The 23,836-nt window shown below is 43.6% G+C and overlaps 1 protein-coding gene across 1 annotated transcript in view; it reads right to left on the reverse strand.

Moving 5' to 3' along the window:
• The window catches only part of CCDC159 (coiled-coil domain containing 159), a 26,520-nt gene continuing 2,684 nt past the window's right edge, over positions 1 to 23,836 (reverse strand). The window contains exons 2-12 of the mRNA XM_061582255.1: positions 23,060 to 23,152; positions 21,524 to 21,563; positions 19,602 to 19,678; positions 15,360 to 15,441; positions 11,463 to 11,634; positions 10,883 to 10,950; positions 4,307 to 4,383; positions 2,141 to 2,229; positions 1,417 to 1,496; positions 1,119 to 1,228; positions 1 to 943 (exon numbers count right to left, since the gene is read on the reverse strand). Coding sequence (XP_061438239.1) covers positions 1,128 to 1,228; positions 1,417 to 1,496; positions 2,141 to 2,229; positions 4,307 to 4,383; positions 10,883 to 10,950; positions 11,463 to 11,634; positions 15,360 to 15,441; positions 19,602 to 19,678; positions 21,524 to 21,563; positions 23,060 to 23,152 — 879 coding nt within the window. The 3' untranslated portion in view covers positions 1 to 943; positions 1,119 to 1,127. The remainder of the gene's footprint in view (positions 944 to 1,118; positions 1,229 to 1,416; positions 1,497 to 2,140; positions 2,230 to 4,306; positions 4,384 to 10,882; positions 10,951 to 11,462; positions 11,635 to 15,359; positions 15,442 to 19,601; positions 19,679 to 21,523; positions 21,564 to 23,059; positions 23,153 to 23,836) is intronic.

Consider the following 23,836-nt stretch of genomic DNA (forward strand, 5'->3'; position numbering starts at 1 on the left):
TCATCGTTATTATAATATATATTAATATATATTATACCCATAATACAGCGTGGGGCTATGTCCAAGAAAGTGAGGGTTACACCAGCCCTGCAAAGTAGCCCAGTGTTATTATACCAATTTTGCTAAGAGGAGGGGAGAGACAGAGTAATGAATGATAACAACCATACAGTGTAGTCCAGTGTTGTTATCCAGTGTGGAACTGAATATTGATGGTATAATAACAATAATAGTAATCCAGTTGTAATACAGTTAATGAAGTTGTGGCCCAAAGGTCAATTATGGATTGTGAGTCTTTATTCCAGGAGTGTGGGCACAATTAGATTGTGTCAGTAACTAGATTGTCATCTTGATATAAAGAAATTTGTCAGTAGTAACAAATATTTTTGAACGCCTTTGGTAATGATCCCAATACGCCTGCTCAAACGTACTTATCAGGGGTTATTGATTTGCTAACATGACACTGATCAGCCTGTCTTTGCTTTGTTAACATGAAACTGATGAATGTTTGCTTTGCTAATGAAACTGACTTACCAAAACCAGTAAAAAAAGAACATAGCAGAAAACGAACACAGAACAGAAGCGCCTGCCAGTTCAATGGAATGCGCTTGAACCATCCCATCCCTAGTTCCAAGTTCAGTTTTAGGCATACCTATGTAAGATTCGTAATCAACTTGAAGGCACATAACAACTACAAAAATGTAGGACAGGCAAAGACCCCTAAGAGCCACTGCTAACCAGCATACAGGCAGTACTGAGTTAGGTGAACCAATGGCCTAACTTGGTATAAGGCAGCTTCCTGTGCTCCTCGGTCAATGATGCCCAGAACAAGCTTCTTCCCAAGCAGTGTGTTTTAATTTCATCTGCACTGTCTGTAATTCAGCCCCAAAGAACCCAAAGATGATTCCAGTCTTTCCAGGATCTTGAGCTGAATCTTGCTCTATACCTAAAAGACAGAGGAGGTGCAATTAGTTTGTCTGGCACCCGAGTCTTAGGTGGAGTGGGAGCAGGGCTGATTGCTTGCACATCTTGGATGCAATTCCTGTCGAGAAGTAGACAATACCCCAATTTAGTTAAGCCCCTGGGGAGGGAGGGAGATGGGGGAACAACCTGAGGCTCACCACTGCATTCTATGAGCTGTGCTCTGAGCCACTGTGGGTCTGATACAGGGCTGAGTCAGAGAAAAAGGCATCAGGCGAATTTGGCTTCCGGCGTTGTCGGTTCATCCAACCTGTAAAAAGACCCAAGAGAGATTTCTCCAAAGGACTGAGGCACACACTGCCAAGTATCTCACTCCTTCCTCTACTCACCCTGGCACCCTCAACTCAAACCTGCCTCCTCCAGCTGTTTTTCCTTCCCTCACCTTCCATTAATTGTTCCGCCTGTGGCAAGGTTGATAATACACCAGCCACCACTCACCCTTCATTCTCTGAGACCCCCTCTTGTCACTCCAGATGTTGCAATTGGTGATGGAGTTACGCAGGGTGTTGACAGCCGACCTACATGGGACAGAAATATAAAGATCACTTGCTGCTGAGATTAAAGGGCAGAAACATGACCCACCCATCCCACGTCTTCGTTCCCCTTTGGTAAATAGTACAGAAAACTAACTACACAGGCTGAACCTGTGCCCTTGACTTCTGAGATTACCACCTGAAATCTAGTTGAACCCTCAGACCTAGGTGACATCTCACCTTATATTTTCATACAAAAAGATGAAAGATGCCTATCTTGTAATGTGAAAACAGTCACATACTTTTTTTTAAAACTGATGGATGTGCCTAGAAGACAACTAATCCTTTCATTTCCAGACATCTATACCCACTGATCTAGAATACTGACATATCTTTATGCTAGAATTTGGATCTGCATGTACGAAAATGTAAAATGAGCAGCACCCTGGGGAGGTGGACATTTATGGTGTGGGAAATTCAAGCCCCATGGACTACATATTCCATCATCCTACAAAATGGAGCAACGTGTACAAAACCGAAGTTTACAGAAGTGGACGGGGGAGGGCTCAAGAGACTCTTTCCACTGCCTAGTTATCTTAGCTTTCCTACTTCAAGGCAGCTCACAGTGGTACAAAACAGCAGGGCAGGTTGGGCTTTCCTAGTAGGAGCTCCCAGGCAGATGTACTTACCAGATGTCATTCAGCTCTTCAGACATTAGCTTATTATCCACAGCTTCTGAATCATTATCTGGTATTCTGCCCTTCAGCTGGGCCAGGAACTAGGAAGAAGGGGAAGACACAAGTAAATAAACTGGGAAGGAGACAGCCAGCAGCCATTTGTGGCTGCCCAGTAGGGGTGCTATAGGGAGCAGGGTGAACACTGGCACAGATCCATGACTAGATGGCCACAGGTTGGTTGTACAAGACACAAGTGACTTCTTCTTTGCCTGTTATGTGCAGCACAGCTACAGGAGCCAGCCCCTGAAAGTGTTTCCCTGTTTGGTTCCCATTCATGGGTGTCAGATATCTCCTCCTTCAGGCAGGGCTGGGAGAAAACCCTGCCAGAGACCCTTAGAATGCTCAGAACCCCAGGTGGCCTCTTACCCTCAGAGACTGCCTAGTAGGACCCTTGCCACTAGGGTTTGGGGAACCTTCTTTATCACAAGACCCCTTTTCTATTTTTATTTCCAAGGTGTAGGGCTTGTATCTAATTTCCTATAGTGTAGTGGTTCCATTCATCTGCCCACGCTGTTCTGCAATGTTTCCTTACTAACTTGCCCCAGGGGTGCTCCCCAGAATTAAAGGGAATGGTTGTAGTTCAGTGGCAGAGCATCTGCTTTACATGCAGAAGGTCCCAGGTGCAACCCCCAGCATCTTAAGGTAGGGCTGGGAGAGAACCCTGCCAGAGATCCTGGAGAGGTGCTGCCAGTCAGTGTAGACAATACTGAACTAGCTGGACCAGTGGTCTGACTCGGTATAAAGCAGCTTCCTACGTTCCTCCTAAATTCTCTTTCCTCTCTGGCTCTAATTGCAGTCAGTCCCATTTTTCCTCCAATGTCTTGTCCTTTTTCCTCTTCCAGCGTCTGTTCCCATACATTTCCTGGGATCTCTTCCCCACTCCTGCATCTTGTCTTTCATTAAGCCACTCTGCCATCCAGCAGCCACATCCCTGGCTCACCTGTGTTTTCATTTGAGTGAGCTGGGAGAGGAATATTGTGGGAGGTAGCTGGAGCCAAAGCTCCTGTGACCCTCCCCTGATAATGTGTTTGCCCCAAACTTGGTTATGAAAGCTCCCTTTGTCCTTATTCACCCTCTGTAGGGGGAAGGGCCTACAGCTGTTTGGCTTTCCTGAAACACCTGCATGTTTAGACTGATGGACAGGATGAGTGATGCAGAGGAGAGTGGAAGGCTAAAGACTCAAGTAAGATTTCCACTGAATTCCAGACAAGCTTGCCCATAGCAGCGAGAAAACACAACATGCTCACAACAACATAAATCCATTACTCTCCTAGTTATCTTAATCTTAATTTGCTTTTGCCTTCTGAGACAGCTGAAATCATGCCTCTGGCACACTCCTGTAGCAGAATTATGTGCAGTGACTGCAGGATAATGATTTCAGGGTTCTTGGTATTCCTGCGTTTCCAAGACAAACACAGATGTATAGCTTTACCCATCTAAGAATATAAGAAAAGTCCAAAGTCCATCTACTTCAGCACCCTGTTTCTCTACAGCTATTTCCGCCCCGCCCCACGTAACTGGTATTCAGATATCTGACTGAGTTAGTCAGTTTAGCCATCATGGCTAAAACACGTGGACAGATCTCTGTTACTCCATGGATTTGCCTAATCCCAAGGGCACATGGCAGGGTAACATCAATTACCCATCATATTTTTTCCTCACCCTACTTCCCCTGTATATTCGTCCCACCTCTCTATGCAGTGCCCCTCCTTGCCACAATAGTGCCCTGGAGGGCCACCTTGGGTTGGAGCTCTGCTTGCATCTGATGAAAGAGAAGAACCTCCAGGCTACCTCTATTCCCCTAGCCAACTTCTCTTTCTTTGTGGTCTATTGTTTCCAAGGGTTACGGTGGATATACAGCTGCTTTTGGGGGTCTGGGGAGTCAACAGGCAGAGTGGTAATTTTATCCCGTTCAGCCCGACAACCACTCTGGGGGTTAGTGGTGGCAACAGACACATTTATTCCCATTTATAGTTGAAGGAGCTGGGGTGTTGTTTCTATAAATAAATCAGAACTTGCACAATGAACAACAATGGCTCCTTGAAAAAGCCCCACAAATGTATGTCTTTCGACACTGGAATTCTGACTCAAAGAACTAAGCCAAGAAGAGACACTCACCTTGGTGCACTTCATTTGATTCACCTGCATTTTTTTAATGCTGACCAGGTTCCTCGTGATATCAACCTCCTGGTCCTCTAGGATAAGAGTCCAAACACATCTGAGTCAGGATTCCTCCCTTTGCTACATTTAAACCTCTCCATTTCTCACCTTCAGGCCAGGTATAATGCAACAGGCATCAGGCTGGCACATATGCCCTTCTTGTGCCAACCAGGCCTCACAAACAGCCCCAACCTTCACAGCAGAGACCCTAAGCCTAGAGTGGAGGCCTTAAGATTTCTGGGGCCTGAGGCAGAAAGGGTCCCCTGTCTGCTCTCTACTAGATGTAATGTGATAGTGTGCTTAGCCTAGGGGTCACCTATGTAGCACCCATGGGCAGCAATGTGACTGCCAGTGCCTCCTATTGCTGTCTAAACACCTAAAATCTAAACATAATATTTGTCTCATTCGGTCCTTCCTGACTGCCTTTTTTTAAAAAAAAACTTGTACACGAATAGATCTTAAGGATGTCCCCCTTTTAAATTTTAAGAAATAGCTGTCATAAAATGTGAAGCACACAAGTGGTTAAGATAATGTTTCAAAAAGGGAATGCTTTGGCTGATGGAGCTGCAACGGCAGCAGCGCAGTTCAAACCAGTCTCTTCAACACCTTGTTTTTAATGCCTGATTTTGCTCTGTGGCCAGCGGCTGACATACATGATTTGGCTAAAATTATAGCATTTGGCCCCATACACAGAAAGAAAGAAAAATGTTTTGAATAGAGCAAGGTGTACAAAGGGAGAAGATGGCTCTGGGCTGATCTCACCTGCCGGCTGGCTGCTCCAGAATCACTTCTCTCCTACTTTGCAAGAATAAGCAATGGACTGTCCCATGTAGGGAAAGATGGTATGGCAAAAGAAATAGCTAGATAATGGTTGTTTGCACCTAAATTCACTTCTGTGGCTAAACAATGTTGTAGGGCTTGTGGAATTTGTCAAGGGAAAGCCACCAAAACTAAGCAGTCATCATAACCCCGTAGTAAATGTCACCTCACGGTCACCATGACTGTTGAACAGAATACAAATTTATGTGGTCATGTGACTTAACTGAGCTCATGGATTTAATTTGGATTTTGAATTGAAGTCACAAAATTTTAAATTTGAGTAGTAATCTGCAGAAGATGAGATAATGGTAAGGGAATCTAGTAGGACTCCTTATGTCTAACATCTGTCATATTTTATGCCTCTATGTTAAAATGTATTGTTATTGCCAAACCTAATTATGGAATATTAATTGTGTGTTTGTAGGTTTCTCCTCAGGAAAACTACCACCTTGTTGTGGTGTTGCCTTGGAGGGAAACTGAAGAATGCATTAAGATTATGTAAACAGTCTTTCAATTATATTTTTTTTGAGCTCAAGTGAATTTTTATTTATTTATTTATTATTTAATTTATATCCCGCCCTTCCTCCCAGCAGGAGCCCAGGACGGCAATATGAGGGTATCAGTTGGGTTTGTTTATATACCCTGAAAGGGGGTTTTGTGATGGCAGTCAAAGTAAAAACAAGCTGTGTTCTGTTTGCCATTGCAAATTTTCTCCTTTGATTTTATTATTTTCTGCTGTGGTTATTGCTTTTGGATGCTTGGAACGTTTAAGTGGATGGGCTGGATGAAGTTAAAGGGGAATTTATGCTCATTTCTTGCTTATAAGGGAAAATTTTTGCAAAGGATTTGGAACTTTGAATTTTTATTTGGACTATCCCATAAATGTGAATGCAAATGTGACTATGGGTGAATGTATAAGATCTCAATAAATGTTGCTTTATCTCTCCTGTGAAATCACCATCAGAACCAGGGGAGGGATTGTTGCAAGAATGTGAACTGTTTCATCAGAATCTGTGTTGCAGTATTTTGTAACCCAGCTTCACGGCAAAGTGTTTTTTTCTGCCTTTGCTTTGTATGTTTATACCATTGTTGCACCTTATCGAGACACAAGCCACTCACATCCTGGGAAAGAAGATAAGAGCCAATGGTCGCCCATCACACCTTGCAACTGCCAATCTTTCATTCAAATTAAGGGAGTCTGTTCAGCAGGCTACCAACACCTATCTGCTGAGTGATTATAACTCGCTTTGTTTGAACTGGAGATGGCTGCGGCAAAGACTGTACCAAATCCAAAAATTTCTAAGAAGATCACTCTGGTCTTATCCTCACCAATAAAGCAAAAGGGCCATAATAATGCCCATGAAAGTCCAGTGGTAAGCTAAGCGCTCACTGGCATCCAGAATTTCCCTGGGGGCACTCACAAAGCTTCCTAGGACCTGAGATTAATGATAAGGTCCCACGAGTTTAACAATCTGAGACCTCACCAGAAGCAGTGAAGGGTTGTGGGGTTGTGTTTTTTTTGAGGCCTAACAATTCCTTATGGTCTTCATTGTGTGAAGCAAAAGGTAGCCTGATGAAAAGAAGTGCCGTACTTGCAGGAAATTAGACTTTGAAAATTTATCTTGAAACTGCACTATATGTGGTCATTCTCTGAACGTCTAAGAGTAAGGTCTATATTGTTTGGTCTGGGTGAGGGTTAGTGACCTGATGATCTGCTTGGGTGAGAGTGTGTCACCCGAGAATCCAACTAAGCATCTGGGTATTGCTTTTGGGAACATGGGTGTGTCCACTGATAGATTTCATATTATAATTGCATATCATTGGTTCATTAGGCTGTAAAATAATATATGGGTTGTTGTTATTTGTAATTACAATGCCAATCACTTGCTGTAATGAAGCTGTTTCTATAAGTCTTACATACAATTAGAAAAGCCACTTTTACACTATGTCATTCATGTTTAATAATTACAATGTACAAGGTCCAAAGGCAGACTCAGAGGAAGGCAATGGTAAACCACCTCTAAATACCTCTTACCATGAAAACCCTATAAACAGAGTATCCAAAATGCAACACGAGATAGTGCTGGAAGATGAGACCCCCAGGTCAGAAGGCACTCACCGAGCTACTGGGGAAGAACAAAGGACAAGTACGAGTAGCGCTGTGACTAATGACTCAACTGGGTGAAAGCCGAAAGGAAGCCCAGAGGCTGATGCTCAGAGATGTGAAAGGAGAGTCCGGGGTTGTACGACATACACAATAGGAACATGGAATGTGAGAAGCATGAACCAGGGAAAGTTAGAAATTGTCAAGCAAGAAATGGAATGTATCAACATTACAATACCTGGCGTGAGTGAATTAAAATGGACGGGAATGGGACATTTTCAATCAGGCAACTACAAAATATTTTATGCAGGAAATGAGAAATCAAGAAGAAACGGGGTTGCTTTAATAGTGAGAAGTGATGTAGCAAAAGCAATTAGGAGCTATTACGCAAGGTCTGAGCGAGTGATATCAATGAGATTAAACGGGAAATCTATTAACATAACCATCATCCAAGTCTACGCTCCAACGTCAAACGCAGAGGAAGAAGAATAAAGGAAGCCACAGACGTGAACTTACAAGATCTGAACAGGGTGGTTTATAACAGATGCTATTGGAGGTCGCTGATTCATAGGGTCACCATTAGTCGTAATCGACTGAAGGCATATAACAACAACAACAACAAGGTCCAAAGAAGGGATATGTCTATCATCAAATTAAATTGTGTGGGATTTAGCTATATAACAAGATCCAGGAATATGGGAAATATATGGGTTTGCAAGTTAGGATCTTGGTGATCCCTGAGGGAAGGCCTCAAAGGAGGGAAGTGAGGTAGGAAAAATTCGGCCTTCCCTCAGGGATCATTTGAAATTGCTTTGTTATGTATAATCAATATGCTTATGAAGCCAAATGTCTTTCTTTGCATATATTAAGCTGCAGCAGCAAAACACTAGAAGATATGGGGAAATAGTCACTGTGCTAGCTAGCTCCTGAAAAGGAGAAGTTGCACTTAGAGACAGAAGGTACTCATCGCATACACTGGAGACCCCATCTCAGCTCATGTATATGCTAATCTTGCTGATGCTTTGCCATGCCTATATAACTGTGTATAACTATGCCTCAGGCAGAGAGACTTTAGACTCTCTCTCCTGATGTACATCAGTGTTTCTTATAATAAACTTGTCAAATTGATTGCTTCTCCTAAATTTTATGGTGAAGAGAGTTTCCTTCCACACAAGTAAGAACAGAACCACTGCAATGCGGTGCCCCCAATACCCAACAGACAGTTGCCCCACAAGGATAACATAGTCAATGGTATCAAAAGCCGCTGAAAGATCAAGGAGGATCAACAGAGTCCCACTCCCTCATGTCTCTCCCGAAAGGTCACCGTGTAGGGCGACCGAGGCAGTTTTCATACCACACCTAGGCCTGAATCCGGACTGAAATGGATCTGGAAACTTTGTCTCCTCCAGAAGTACCTGGATCTGCTTGGCAAACACCCTCTCAAGAATCTTGCCCAGAAAGGAGACATTTGCCACTGTTCTAAAATTATTAGGACCTTCTGGGCCCAGGAAAGCTTCTTCAGGAGTTGTCCTACTATCGTCTCCTTCAGGCAGCCCAGGACCACTCTTTGTTGAAGAGAAACATTATTTTTCTGGCCCGTCCAGCTACCTCCTTCCTGCCAGATTTTATCAGCCGCGAAGGGCAAGCGTCCAAGACACAAGTGGTTACATGAACCCGAGCAAGTACCTTGTCCATGTCCTCAGCCTGCATCAACTGAAACTCATCCAATGACATTGGACAAGAAAGCACTGCAGATCATCAGCATCAACAATGGAGTCAAAATTCCAGCAGATGGAAGTCATTTTGTCCTCAAAATGCTTAGCAAATTTGTCACAGAGGGCTTGAGATGGCTCTTTGGCCTCCCCAGGATCAGTATGTAAAAAGCCCTTAACCACTCTGAACAGCTCTGCTGGACGGCAAGCTAAGGACACAATGGAGATGGAGAAGTTTTCTTTGCCGCCTTACCTGCCACTGAGTAACTCCATTACATTCACTTGGAGATTTTCTCCACCTGCCCTCAAGACATCTCTCTTCTTGCTTCATTGATCTTTGCTCCAGAGCAGCCTTTCTCAACCAGTGTGCCTCCAGATGTTGTTGGACCACAACTCCCATCAGCCTCAGCCAGCATTGCCAATGGTCAGGAAAGATGGGAATTGTAGTCCAACAACATCTGGAGCCACACCGATTGAGAAACACTGCTCCAGAGTATATCATGGAGCTTTCTGAGCTCCGCAGGTTGGGACAGCACACTCAGGTGCAATTGTGTCAATTGCCCGGGTCATCTCGGTATTCCACAGATCAATCAGGGCTTCAATAGAAAAGCTGTCCATGGATCCATCAGTCTCTGGGGTGGACCATCTTAATAGGTCCTCCACCCCTGGAGAGAGAAAAGGCCACTAAGACTAAAGCTCACCAGCAGGTGATCTGACCATGGCCCAGGGGCTGTTTTTATGTCCCCCACCTTCAGATCACCCTCTCCCTGCCTGAGTGAGAAAACCAAATCATCAGGTTAGTTACAAAATCAAACTGAAGGAGAGTGAATAATATAGATCACCACTGAGAATGAGATAAGATTAAGCAATAGTGTTAAATTAAAGGACATCTTTCTAATTAACAAGAGCAGCTCAGCTACAGAACAAGCTGCTTTGGGAGGCTATACAATCTCCTTCCTCCAAGATTTTAAATAAAAGGTTGCAAAAGGTCCAGAAAAGCATTTTAAGTATATAAAATATTTAGTTGTAGGAGGCAGAGTTTGGCTGGGTGACAGCAATTGTACGAATGCATGTAGACCATGAATTTGCGTTTTTTAATTCTGTTACCCTAGTCAAGTGGAGTGGTGAACACCTTTTCCCGCTTCTTCCCTAAGTGTATAAAAAAGGTGATCAAAAAGTTATGCACAGGCCCAAAGGAGTTAACATTTTCCACCTACCAGTTTGTGGGAAGATATGGGAGGGCCTACTACAAAGGAGGATCCAGGATGGCTGGAGAGCTACAGTCACACGGGATTTACAGGAGGTAAGGTAGGTGACCCCCTCTAGGATGAACACCTTAACGTGGTGAGGGGGTTTGAGAGTATCAAAGAAGCTGACAGCAATGCCATCAGGAGTCTAGACCAAGAGGCTAGACTTCTAGCAGGGGCACCCAAGGCGGAATGGTCAAAGCTGAGACACCAGACTAAGATGCATCCAGACTCAGAGGAAAGCAATGGTAAGCCACCTCTGAATATCTCTTACCGTGAAAACCCTATGAACAGAGTATCCAAAATGCAACACAAGATAGTGATGGAAGATGAGACCCCCAGGTCAGATGGCACTCATTGAGTTACTGGAGAACAACAACGAACAAATACAAGTAGTGCTGTGACTAATGACGCAACTGGGTCAAAGCCTCAAAGTCAATATCTGAACAGGGTGGTTTATAACAGACGCTATTGGAGGTCGCCGATTAATAGGGTCGCCATAAGTCATAATCGACTTGAAGGCACATAACACACACACAGAAGGTAGGTGAAGGAATAATATGGCCAGAAAGGGATCCAATGCATGTTGGAGAGGGGTATGATCCAGGTACTGCAAAGGACACAAGGAGAAGTAAATGGAGCAGTTACATACTCAATTTCTGGTGGATCCGTCGCAGCTCGCCCTGCACTGCTTCCAGCTCCTCCCAAAGAAATTTCTTGCTGTAAGGTGGGGGGAGGGAGGAGAGAGAAAAGCAAGCAAGGAACAACTTCAAAATACAGAACTGTATTTCAAGTAGCACCAGCTTCTAGGTAGGACAGGAATTCTTTTCGCAGTGGACTGTCACTGCCCTTTAGCCCTTGGTCTGTTTAAAGTATCCAGCTGTTGTTGGACTATAATTCCCATCAGCCACAACCACCATCAGCAAGGAGGATGGGAGTTGTAGTCCAACAACATCTCTAGAGCATCCCATCTTGGTTACTTCTGGTTTAAGATCATCTGCCAAGCTCTTCCACTCCAACCTAACACCTAACCCAGTTAACCATAAGAGCAGCAGACAGATTTGTCACTGAGCCTATGGAGACCCAGCTCAGCCAGGAATGCCCTGAGATTCCTTGAGTAAGTCTTCCTACCAGTATCTATGGGATACTGCATTATGGACTGTAAATCATAACCCTGCACTCCACCTAACAGCCCCTTTCTTCTGCCCTCCCCACCTGTCTTTTTCACCCACCTCTCGAGGACCTCTTGTGACAGGTTGTCCATGGAGTTTGCCTTCTCAATCATGGAACCTTGGAGTCCTTGCACCTCTTGGGCCATGACTTTCCACACCTCCTGGATCCTTCTCTGCATTAGGCCATCAAATGTTTCCCCACGGGGTGAGCAGGCAGTAAACTGTATCTCCTCTGGACAGGAAGAGACACAGATGAGTTGTTTGAGCATGTCTCAAAAAGACAACCAAAGGACTTGCAACACAAATGACCTGCAGCAATTTAAGAAGAGGATGAGTTCCTTGGAAGAAGGGCGGGGTATAAATATTAAAATCAATCAATCAATCAATGAGTATTCTGCACATCCTTGATTGCACTGTGAAAGTGTGCAGTTTAGCAGGTGCAGAATTTAGTGTGCTAAGATTCTTGGGCTTTCATTCCTTTAAATTAATAGGTTTCTTGTCCTTATGGCTGTGGAGATAAGCTTGAAAATGTTTTGGCTATGCTAGGAGAGTGAAGTAGGATGGACTTCAGGATGCTACACAGATTGTCTCTCCCACTACAGCTACTAGAAGTGGAACAATGTACCTACAATAAAAGAATTTGGCCTTTCTTGGTGCAGAATTCCAGGTATTAACAGAGTCTACACACCCAGATTTTGGGGTGGGGTTCATTTACAAGTTTAACATCAATTGGTCGTGTGCAGATGTGAAGAACATCTGATTCATTAGCATACAGGTGTATAGAAAAAATCATGCTCTGTGACTAAGGTGGGCATTATGTAAAGCTACTTTCCTACATCTGTTTAAATTTTAGGCATGGCAGACTTCGGATCCTAAACTAAAACACACTATGAATTTTTCTTTGAGTCACACTGAAGTGAATGGAAATTGCTCTCCAGTCTATTTTAACGGTGCTCTGAAGAATTCTGGATGCCTTCAGAGCTATTAGGGCTAGAAACGTTAAGACTCCAGGCTCCATGTAGATTTCTGAACACATAGAATCCTAAATGATTATCATCTCAGAGCGCTATTGTTCTGCCCAAGCATAAGTAAATGGTGTCTCCTGCTAAGCATCCTGCTATGCTGGCTATTGGGCAGACCTCATTCTACACTGCAATATGCAGCACTAGGGTGGTATTCAACTTAATAGTTCTGTGTGTGCAGGGATTACTGCTAGCACAACATGAAAGAATCGAAAGGGAGGCAGAGTCGCACACTATGTTAAAAATATATATCCCTGCACAGAAACACAGGAGGATGAGCTTGGTAGCTCCACCAAGAGTATCTGGATTAAAATAAATGGGACAAGGAATAAAAGGAACATGGCGGCTGGAGTCTACTACCGACGACCCAATCAAGAAGACGAGGATGAAACATTTGAAAAGAAAATTGGCAGTGTTTCAAGGACGCATGATGCAGTAGTAATGGGGGACTTCAATTACCCCAATATCTGGGAGACAAATTCTGCCAAATACTGACCCTCCAAGAAATTTCTGAAATGATGGAGATAACTTTCTCCTACAGAAAATGGAGGAAGCAACTAGAGGATCAGCTATCCTTGACTTGATTCTAACCAATAGAGATAACTAGATGGATGAAGTGGCAGTTACAGGAACTCTGGGGGAAAGTGAACACGCTATACTAGAGTTGTTGATTTTAAAAGAAGCAAATGCTGAGAGTAGCTGTACATGTATCCTGGACTTCAGGAAAGCTGGTTTTAATAAATTCAGAACAATGACAAATAAGATTCCATGGCAAGCAACCCTAATGAGAAAAGGATGGGTGAGAGTTTCTAAAAAAGGACATTCTAAAGGCACAATTGCAAATTCTGTCAAGGAAAAAAGGTGGAAGACAGCAAAGAAGCCAAAGTGGCTTCACAAAAAGCTTAGATATGGCCAGAAAACAAAAAAGGATACATAGAGGAAGTGGAAGGAAGGCCAGGCCACAAGGCTAAAGCTGAGAATGAGCTGAGAATAGCAAGACATGCCAAAAGCACAAAAAGCTTTACTCCATAGTAAAAGACACAGAAAAGAAATGGTGGTAGAGCTACTTAATGAGGATGGCAAAATTATAACAGATGACAAAGAAAAGGCAGAAGTGCTCAATTCCTACTTTGGGTCAGTCTTCTCCCAAAAGAAGGCCTATGACCCTCTTGGGAAACGTGAAGTTGAAGGGGCAAAATTGCAGCTTGAAATTGATAGACAAATGGTCAAGGAATACCTAATTACTTTGAACGAGTTCAAATCTGCAGTGCCCAATGAAATGCATCCTAGAATATTGAAGGAAATGGCTGAAGAACTCTTGGAACCACTCTCTATTATATTTGCGAAATCGTGGAGGATGGGAGAAGTGCCGGATGACTGGAGGAGAGCTAATGTTGTCCCTATCTTCAAAAACGGCAAAAAGGAAGAACCTGGGAACTACAGACCAGTCAGCATGACATCGATCCCTGGGAAAATTCTGGAGAAGACTATAAAGTGGTCAGTCTGCAAGTACCTTAAAAACAATGCAGTGATTACTAAAAGCCATCATGGATTTGTCAATAATAAATCCTGCCAGACCAATCCTATATCATTTTTTATCGGGTAGCCTTCCTGGTAGACTGTGGGAATGCTGTGGACATAATATATCTTGACTTCAGCAAAGCTTTTGACAAAGTGCCCCATGATATTCTGATTAGCAAGCTAGCTAAACGTGGAATCACAGTTAACTACAGAATCAAAAAGTGCTTATCAATGGTTCCTTCTCAAACTGGGGGGGGGAGGTAATGAGTGGGGTACTGCAGGGCTCGGTCCTGGGCCCAGTACTCTTCAACATTTTTAGTAGTGACTTGGATGAAGAGGTACAGGGAACGCTTATCAAATTTGCAGATGATACAAAATTGGGACGGATAGCTAATACCCTTGAGGACAGAAACAAAATTCAAAGGGATCTTGATAGGCTCAAGCATTGGGCTGAAAACAACAGAATGAAATTTAACAGTGGTAAGTGCAAAGTTCCATGCAGCAAAAAGAAACCAAATGAACCGTTATAAGATGTGAGAAACTTGGCTCAGCAATACTTCATATGAGAAGAATCTTAGAATTGTTGTTGATCACAGCTGAATATGAGCCAACAGTGCAATGTGGCTGCAAAAAGGCAAATGTTATTTTAATCTGTTTTAACAGAAGTATAGTTTGCAAATCATGTGAAGTGCTGATTCCCCGTTATTCAGCACTGCTTGGGCTTCATCTTGAATACTATGTCCAGTCCTGGACATCACAGTTTAAGCAAGATGCAGACAAAGTGGAACAGATTCAGAGGAGGGCAACAAGGAGGCATGTAAGAGGCAGCTGGACAGCCATTTGTCAGGTATACTTTAATTTGGATTCCTACATTGTGCAGGGGATTGGACTCAATGGTCTAATAGTCCCCTTCCAACTCCACTACTCTATAATTCTATGAAATCCTTGCACTGACTAGGGATGGGATTTGTTGGCCACCTTGAAAGCATTCCATTGACCTAACAGGTTGGTATTGATTCCAGTTTGTTCTTTATATGCTATCTACTGCTTTCGCTGATCTGACTTTTTTACTCCCAAAAATATTGATATTAATATTGATACTTTTTAAGGAAAGATCAATATTTGAAAGGAAATATAGATAAATGAAAGGAAATATTGATAAAATTATCATTCTTTATATCAATAGCTTAGAGGTGATTTTCCCCCCTAAAAAATCCATTTTCAAAAATAGCCAAGGAAAACTGCTACATAAAAATCTGATCTGTGATGATAGACAATAAGTGAATTAAAGGAAAATTCAGAATTCTAGCACATCCCTAGCGCTAACAAAATGATCACTGTAGTGCTACAACCCAATGCATTTTAAAGCCAAGTGCCAGCTAAACTGGTGCTTAGTCATCTTCGCACTCCTCACCTTCCAACTCCTTGATCCTACTCTGCTGCTGGTTGCTCTCCTGCTCCAACAAAGTGATGGAGTGGCTCAATGTCTGAAAAGCCTGGCAAAAAACACGGCACAGACAGGGTTAATACACACAGCTGCCGTCTTCTTGTTGGGGAAAGGAGCAGCGGCTGCAGGTTGGAAGGAAGGCCTGGATAATGAATGAATGAATGAGTCTTTATTTTTACCCTGCCCTTTTTCCAAAACTGGAACTCAGGGCGGCTTACAAATAAAAACTACACATAGGTAAAAAAACATACAAAAATATACAATTAAAATAGAATTAAACTATTCACGACATTAAAACCATGAAACATAAGATACTAAGACAATTTAAAACATGAAGAATAGGACCATAGAACAATATGGATAACTCACACAAACGAACAGGCTGCCCTGGCCCTAACACTGAACACAGCAAGGCAGCTGGCCTCTGACAGCTGATTTTGAGTTGTCATGAAAGGGCAGCAATTGTTAGTCCAAGAGGTCTTCTGTATCTTTAAAAGGTGTGCAGGGGGAAGGGAGAATTCCACCTTGTGGTTTTTCCCATTACAGGGTTGCAAGAACTTCTGCACTTGGCTGACTTTCTCTTCTCCTAAAGATATAGGATCAGTCAGGCCCTGAACCTGGCAACCCTAGTTCTAACACACTGTGACTTGGGCAGGGGGCACCATTTGCTGCTCTACCTCAGGAAGCAAAATGTCTTGTGCGGGCCCTGCATCAATCCCCACCACTTAGTTTCCAGCTGTTAGCCAGTCTATCATGTGCTCCAAATGGATGGGCCAGTCAGGTATGAATGCATCTCAGAGGTAGGCCTGACAACTAGGCAGCATTAAGAAGGGCCAACCCTTCTAGCAGGCAAACTGAAGCAATTGCCTCACTGCTGCTGCTTTTCCACAGCTGCTAGAAATTCTTTCCTAAAATTGCAAAATTTTACCTAAATTTAAAAGAATTTCTAGCTGCTACAGAAAAGGAGCAGTAGTGCAGGCACTCTCCTGAACCACCTCACCCAGAATGCCTTGCTCTGATCACAAAGTAAGTGTGAAAGGAGGGAGGAACTGCTGCCTAAACTGGTGCCATGTCTTCTGCTGGCCCTAGCACTGAGGGATCGCACAGGGGGCAACTTTATCATAGAGATAGAAAATGTACAAAAATCAAGGCTAGAAGCTAAAGTGTTGAAGGCTATCTAGCATATTTAAAAAGTGACTTAAGTGGGAATGTGAGAGAAGTTTATGAAATTATGCATGTTATAAAGAAGCAGAGAGAATTTCCGCCCCTAATATTAGAACTTTGGCTCACCCAATGAAACTAAGTGGCAGCAGATTCAGACTAAACAAAAATAATTCATTTTATGAAGTATGACAACTTATGGAGGTTGCTGCCATGGATTGTGATCACAGCAACTGACTTCCAAGAGCTTCCAAGTCAGATGTTGCAACTATTAAAACAAGATTGATATGAGTATGAGAGGAGAGAATTGGGGACTACAGTAAAAATGTACGTAACATTTATAAAATTAATTTTATTTTAAATTGCTATCCCTTCTTTCCACCACATTGGGTCTTCAAAGGAGCAAACAAGTAAACTAAAAACAATACAGTTTATAAACTGAAGCATGTGAAACAACAGAGGTACAGGTCAGTATCATGCACCATAAAAAGCCCAGGATGCTTTAGCCTGGCATCTAAAGGACAGCAGGACAGCATGTCTGAGGAGTGAATTTCATAATTGGGGCATCATGACAGAGAAGGCCCTGTCCTCAGTAACCACCTGTTTAACTTTCTCCAAGGATGTCAGATGATGATCTCAGCAGATGGTCAGGCAGGTTTATACAGGAGAACATACTTTAAATATCTTGGCCCCAGATCATTTAGGGCCTTAAAGGTTAAAACCTTGAATTGCGCCTGGTAACAAACTGGGAGCCAGTGAATATCTTTCATATAAGTGAAATAGGTTCACTGTATTGAGCTCCAGTTACTAACCTGATTGCCATATTCTGGACCAGCAGAAGTTTCAAATGCTTTTCAAAGGCAGCCCCACATTTAACATACTGCAGTAATCAAACCTAAACACTGAGACATGGAAAATAGTGGCAAGATCGTCTGACTCCAGCAGGGAACACAGTAGGTACATCAGTCAAAGCTGGTGAAAGGTGTCCCATGTTATGTGCATCCATAATAACACAATGAAGCAGTGAACCTAATCTTTATGTGGGAATGCAGCCAACCTGGGGTGCTCTATCTCCATGGTCACCTAAATCACCTACCCACAGTGTCTCTGTCTTGCCTGGACTGAGCTTCATGTTATCAGCCCTCATCCAACCCTTTACTGACTCTAAGCACTTACTCAGCCTATGTACAACCACACTGGGATCAGATAAAAAGCAGAAACAGAGTTGGTTGTCATCTCCATATTGATGATACCTTGCTTTAAATCCCTAGGCAACCCCACAGCGGGTTCATGGAGAAATTAAATAGTAGGGGACACAATAGAGCCCCGTGTAATTCCCAGTACTACTTGCTGTAATTTGCTCACCAGACAGAAGTGGAACCATTAGAACGTGACACCTGCAACTCCCATTCCAAAAGCCACACCATGAGAGGTCTAGGGGAATCAACAGGATTGTACTCTTTCTGTCTTTCTCCTGACAAAGATTATCAACCAGGGTCCCCCGGGTTGACCAAGCATTTTCAAACCCAAAACCAAATGAGAAACCACATCATTATCATCGGTCTAGATTATGTGTCAATCAGAAATATCTAGAGTTGACCTGCCAAAGTTTAAGCACTTTGCCCAAGAAGGAAAGATTAATGGCTGAAGGATATTTGGACATATTGCTTGGGTCCAGGAAGGATTTCTTCAGGAGCAGTTTCACAGAAAATCCCTTCAAAGTGATTGAGATTTCCATTCCTCTCAGTGAGACATTCACCACTTCCTAGACCCAACCATTTACTCCCCCTCAGCTAGTGACAAGGCCAAGACACACCTCTTCAATCAGTTGCAGGCTCCCCAGGCACTCTGCCAGCATCCTCAAGCAAAACAGAAGAGCCCTTCTGGCTCAGACCAAAGGTTTATGTGTTCAAAGGACAGTGTGCTTATGGGAAGGAGGAGGTCCTCTTAAAAGGCCAGGTGACAAGGGAGAATAAATGTTACCTGTCCCTAGACCTCTACTGAGCATATATTTTAGTTTAGGATGTGTTTTAACTACTCTTCTTTTGGAGAGTAGTTTTCTTATGGTTGCTAGGCCATGCTACTGTTCCCCTCTTACACACATCCTCTCATTGGGGAAAAGTTGTGAGTGCTGATTGTGGGACAATCTGAGGTTTGATTGTAGGACAAATAACTTGTGTGAGTTTTTCTTGCTATTGTTAATGATTTCCCTCCTGCAAAAAAAAGGTAAATTAAAAATTCACAAATGAAGAAAAGCAAAGCAAAAGAACACTGTATGAATATTTCAATGAGGATGCCACACAAAAATTCACCCACCAGCCCACACAGATCAGCCTATGCAATCTAGACCACAGTGCCTTAGAAGCAGAGAGTAAGTGGATCCAGAAAATTCCTGCAGAGTAAAAATAGCTCCAGATAACTCTAGTAAGCGAGCCAGTCACAGATAGTAGTGGAAAGCAAAGCCCCCCTAATGCCACTTAGCCGGTCACAAATTCCTTCCTAAAGTCAAATATGGTGATCAGCCATACACTAAGCATGAGCCAAAAGCCACTGGTTGCTTCCTCCCTTCCAAGGAAACTCTATTGGGCAAAATATAATACCCAACAGTCTTGTTTTGTGGTCCTCACTGGCACCCAAAGGGAGCAGAAGGAGAAAAGCAAAGTCTTGATCCTATGTCTGTCTATTCAGAGATGTTTAAAAGAAACAGTCACCACGTTCCTGAACATCGTGGAGCCATAGCAGAGGAATATTGACTACAAAATCCATCACAAACATATCCAACTCTGTCTTGACTCCCAAGGATTTTTTTGCACCTATAGGTGATCTGGACACAAAGGTCCAAAGTTTAATTCCCCATGTCTCCAGACAGGATTGGGAATGTCCCATTTCTGAAATGGGGTAATGGTTTGACTAAGAAAACTGTTTTATGCTCTGTTCCTACTAAGCCAGAACTTCATAGGGCTAATGGTTAAATGCTAAGAGCTCACTCAGATGTGGTTGGATTACAAACAGGTACCATTCTCAGCCCTACCCTCACCCCATACTTGCCTTAGTTTGGGCATGGAGCTCAGCTTTGATGAGCTCCAGTTCATTTTTCAGGGTGACTGGGGATTCTTGGATCATCACTGCAAGAGAAATATAGCAGCTGTGCATAAGAAACACCAGGTTTTTCTGTTTCACTGAAGTGCCACAAGGGAGACAGGGCCAGGAACTGGTCTGAGGAGTGATTCCCAATAACCAAATATTCAGTATCTACTGCCTTCCAAACAGGAGACTTTCTGTAGATGGGGTCTACGGCATTGCTGGCTTTCAGTTGTGACCTAGTGGAATCAACATGGGCTTCACTTTCCCCCCATATGATCTTGGTCCTTCCCCATATTTCTGAGACTTCAGAAACTGCACAGTGTTAGGATTTTGGATGATGTGGAGCTGGCCTGTCACGAAGATATGCTGATATTACATTCCAGCCCTGTGTGCAGTATATAGTGGTGGAAGATACGGATTGTGCTGGCCTGTCACATCTACTGCTTATGTTTGCATATGGGTTAATACACACAGAGGCCAACATGCTTAAGTCCTGGGTACCTTGATTCTGTAAAGTACTACCTGTGAGGACAGTGCCTATGTGCATTGGGCTCTACGTGGACAACGTTTGGTGAGATGTGAGAAGCCACAGAACGGTAGCAAGCAGGATTTGGGAGAAAGGTAGGAGGGGCACTTCATTGATCTTTGCATGGCTCCTGCCTTGCCCTTCCTCACAAAGTAGGATAAATTCTGCAAAATGAGGGTATGCAAACATCTCACTTCCATAATTACACTGTTCTTGGAACAGAATTTTGACTTTCTGAATTTATTTTAAAGTGCACACTTACTCCCATAAAATGATGCCTTCCGTAAAGTTCAGCTTCCTAATGAAACTTGTGATTCTGCTGGATTGAAAAGTGTTTATGGGTGCAGAGTGTGCCTGTGAATATGGGCATAAATACATCAGTAGATAATGCTTAATTCTGAAAATTAGAGGTGCTGAAGTTCACCCCCTATGCTCTGGAGTCCCATGCCAACACGAGAGAAGCATTTTACTCTACCACTGTTGCATTGTTGCAAAGAAGCACTCTTCACACATTCCAGGGCCAAAGCCTGACACAGAAAACAAGTGCCATGGCCATGTTTACTTCTGGCAGTGGTACAAATTCCTGTGACTTGGCAGGAACCAAAGGAAGAAATCAGACACATGCCAGGAAGTAAAGAGCTCCACTGGGTCTGCAGTCAGCAAAGGAGAATGGGTGGAGTCAGGGAACAGACGATATAATATTTGGACTTGTGTAGGACAAGGGTATCAAAGGAGCAAAGAGAGTAGGTGGGCAGGGGGATGGAAAAAGGGAAGTGCTCATAGAAAAGTGGAAGCAAGAGGGTAAAGTATTTTAAAAGGGAGCAGAAGAGAAAGCATCATAAACCTTACTGAGAAGGAAGAGTAGGAAAAGAACAGTAGAGGTGAGGTTCACCAGCATCAAATGATAACTGGAGAGAAAAGAATAGAGCTAAGAGGGAGCATACCTAAGGTAAATGAAGGTCCCAATCCAGTTCCAGTGAAGAGAACCACTGATAGAAACGTCAAATAAGCAATCAGAAAGATGTGACTGGAATTGGGAAAGAAATCAGAAAATCCTGGAAAGTGCAGAAAAGACAGAAGAGGTACTGTACTGAAAATGAGCTCCTTAACTCCAGCACTCTAAATCCCTGTTCAGAACAGAGGAGAGGCAGAGAGGAAAGAGAGAGATAAAAAAACAGAAAGCTTGATTCTTATTGTAGCTGGAGCCAGAAAGTGTTGATCCAGCCCTGTTGGTTCCCCTGCTTCCTTCCTCATCACTTCCAGGGTGCAGGGGGAGGGGAACACTTGGCTTTGCCACATTTACCCCAACCACCAGCCAACTATGTTTCTGCAAGGTCATAAAGGAAAGAACATTACTTACTAGGTGGCTTCATATTAGCTATCTCAAGCTGGACCTGATCCTGTTGCACAGAAAGGAGCAAAGAATTCCCATCAGTCTCATTCCAATAGGCTAGCTCTCTCACAAAGGCTCGTAAGAACTCCACCCAAACTGATGCTGTTGTGTGGGGTGGGAATCAGACTGCCTGGTACCCAATGTGAGCAGAGAATTCTCTCTGATGCTCTACCAGCAAAGTAGTAGAAAGATCTCCGTCTCTCAAGTGTAAATTCCAGAAGCCCCGTGGGGGTTCAGACAAACCATTTCCATGATACATGCATTGTGTGAAGGTGACAGCACAGCCTTGCTCACTGGCCTGGCCCCCAACCACCAATCCTGACATATGAGCATTCAGTATGACATCGGAAAAGAGGGGTACACAACAATTCACACATAGGCTCTCAGTGCAATTGGGAACCTGCAGCGTACAGTAGAGCGGTACAGTTATCCCTCCATACATACACCATTTGGGTGGAGGGGGGAATAGGACTACATTCACTAAACCCAGCCCCCAACATTCATGTGCCATCCAGCTCTGCCCGTCTGACGTCCGCACACTCAGCAAGGATCAGAAAGGAGAGCCTATATGAATAGGCTCTCCACCCAACTGATAACCCTGAGCATTCTGGATTCCCTATAGGTGGAGAGCATATGTGAGTATGGCTGTTCATGCATCAGCTCTTCACCTAATCAGGGATGCTGAGTGTTCTGGGCTCCCAGGGCATGGAATCCTATGCCTTATGGTTGTACATTTCTAACATTTTGCTGAATGCATATATGTCAGAGGCAGAGCTAGAGGTTGCAGTCTTGTCTCCCCCTTCCACTTAGATGGATAATGACTGGACAGCCCATGGGTGGAGACCCTGTGCATATATAGCTGTATGCACTTAGGCTCCCTTTTGAGATGTTGGTCTGGATATGTGGATCTCAGGAGACTGGCCCAGGAGATGCATGGACATTACAGTTGACATGCACTTGTCCAGTGGCGCTCCCCACTGTATGTTGAACGTACAGCTTATTTGAAAATCTCTACAGACAACCCACACACACATTCAGACAATGCATGGGGGTGTGTGACCCAAGACTGCACCATCTGCCCCCCCCCAATGCCAACATGCCTATTGGCTATGCCCTCACCCCAGTGACCACATATTCAACATTAGTAATGTTGGAAGTGTGGCTTAGTGGGTGCAATGCTGTCTCCCCCTCACACATTCAATGAACATTTGTGTGTGGGGATCATCGAAACAGGACTGTCTGTCCACCCCACTACACTTCAATGCCAGGGCTGCGGCAAGAAAACAGATGCTGGCAATTCAATTCATCTTGGATTCAGGAGTAAAAGGCAAGCTGGACACTCAGAGGCTGGGCTTCAGTTCTGGGCCACTTATGGGCTCCGCGGTCTCTGTGTTCAAACAGCCAGTGTCCAAGAAGCCAGGATTCCATTCCCAACCTTCCTTTAGCAAAACACAAGCCCTATCCCCCCTAGTCATCCTCTTGTAGCCCATCCAAGACACTTACTGCTGACATAGTGCTGCCTGCCCGAGACAGGTACCAGTTTGGAGAGATGTCTCGACACTTCTCATCCTTGGCAATCATCATCAGGGTTGGCCCCTAGGAGAGAAGAAGGCCAGATTTACAACTCTATCGTTTGAGTTTTAGAATTCATCTCCCCTGTAGTTCTTTAAATTGACTTTAAGAACGTCTTGCCCAACTCATAAGAATTAGTTACATGGTAATACACATTTCCCCACTGTGCTCTTGCTGTAGCTATTCACAGGTTGGGTCTGAAGGAAAGAAGGCAGGCAAGCAGGGAAAGAATCTCAGGTGCAAGATCTGAACAGGGTTGTTTATAACAGATGCTATTGGAGGTCGCTGATTCATAGGGTCACCATGAGTCATAACTGACTTGAAGGTACATAACAACAATTAGCGGTGGTAATGGCAAACTTCTCCTTCAAATGGCCCTGCCTCCTTTCTAAAGCAACTGGATTGGAGGTGTAATATTGTCCCACTAGATGGTGCTGTAAGGTAGCTGTTGTTATGTGCCTTCAAGCTGATTACTGCTCATGGCGACCCTATGAATCAGTGACCTCCAAGAGCATCTGTCATGAACCACCCTGTTCAGATCTTGTAAGTTCAGGTCTGTGGCTTCCTTTATGGAATCAATCCATCTCTTGTTTGGCCTTCCTCTTTTTCTACTTCCTTCTGTTTTTCCAAGCATTATTATCTTTTATAATGAATCATGTCTTCTCATTATGTGTCCAAAGTATGATAACCTCAGTTTCATCATTTTAG

The sequence above is a fragment of the Rhineura floridana genome, chromosome 1, assembly GCF_030035675.1.
Source record: "Rhineura floridana isolate rRhiFlo1 chromosome 1, rRhiFlo1.hap2, whole genome shotgun sequence".
NCBI classification, from domain to species: domain Eukaryota; kingdom Metazoa; phylum Chordata; class Lepidosauria; order Squamata; family Rhineuridae; genus Rhineura; species Rhineura floridana.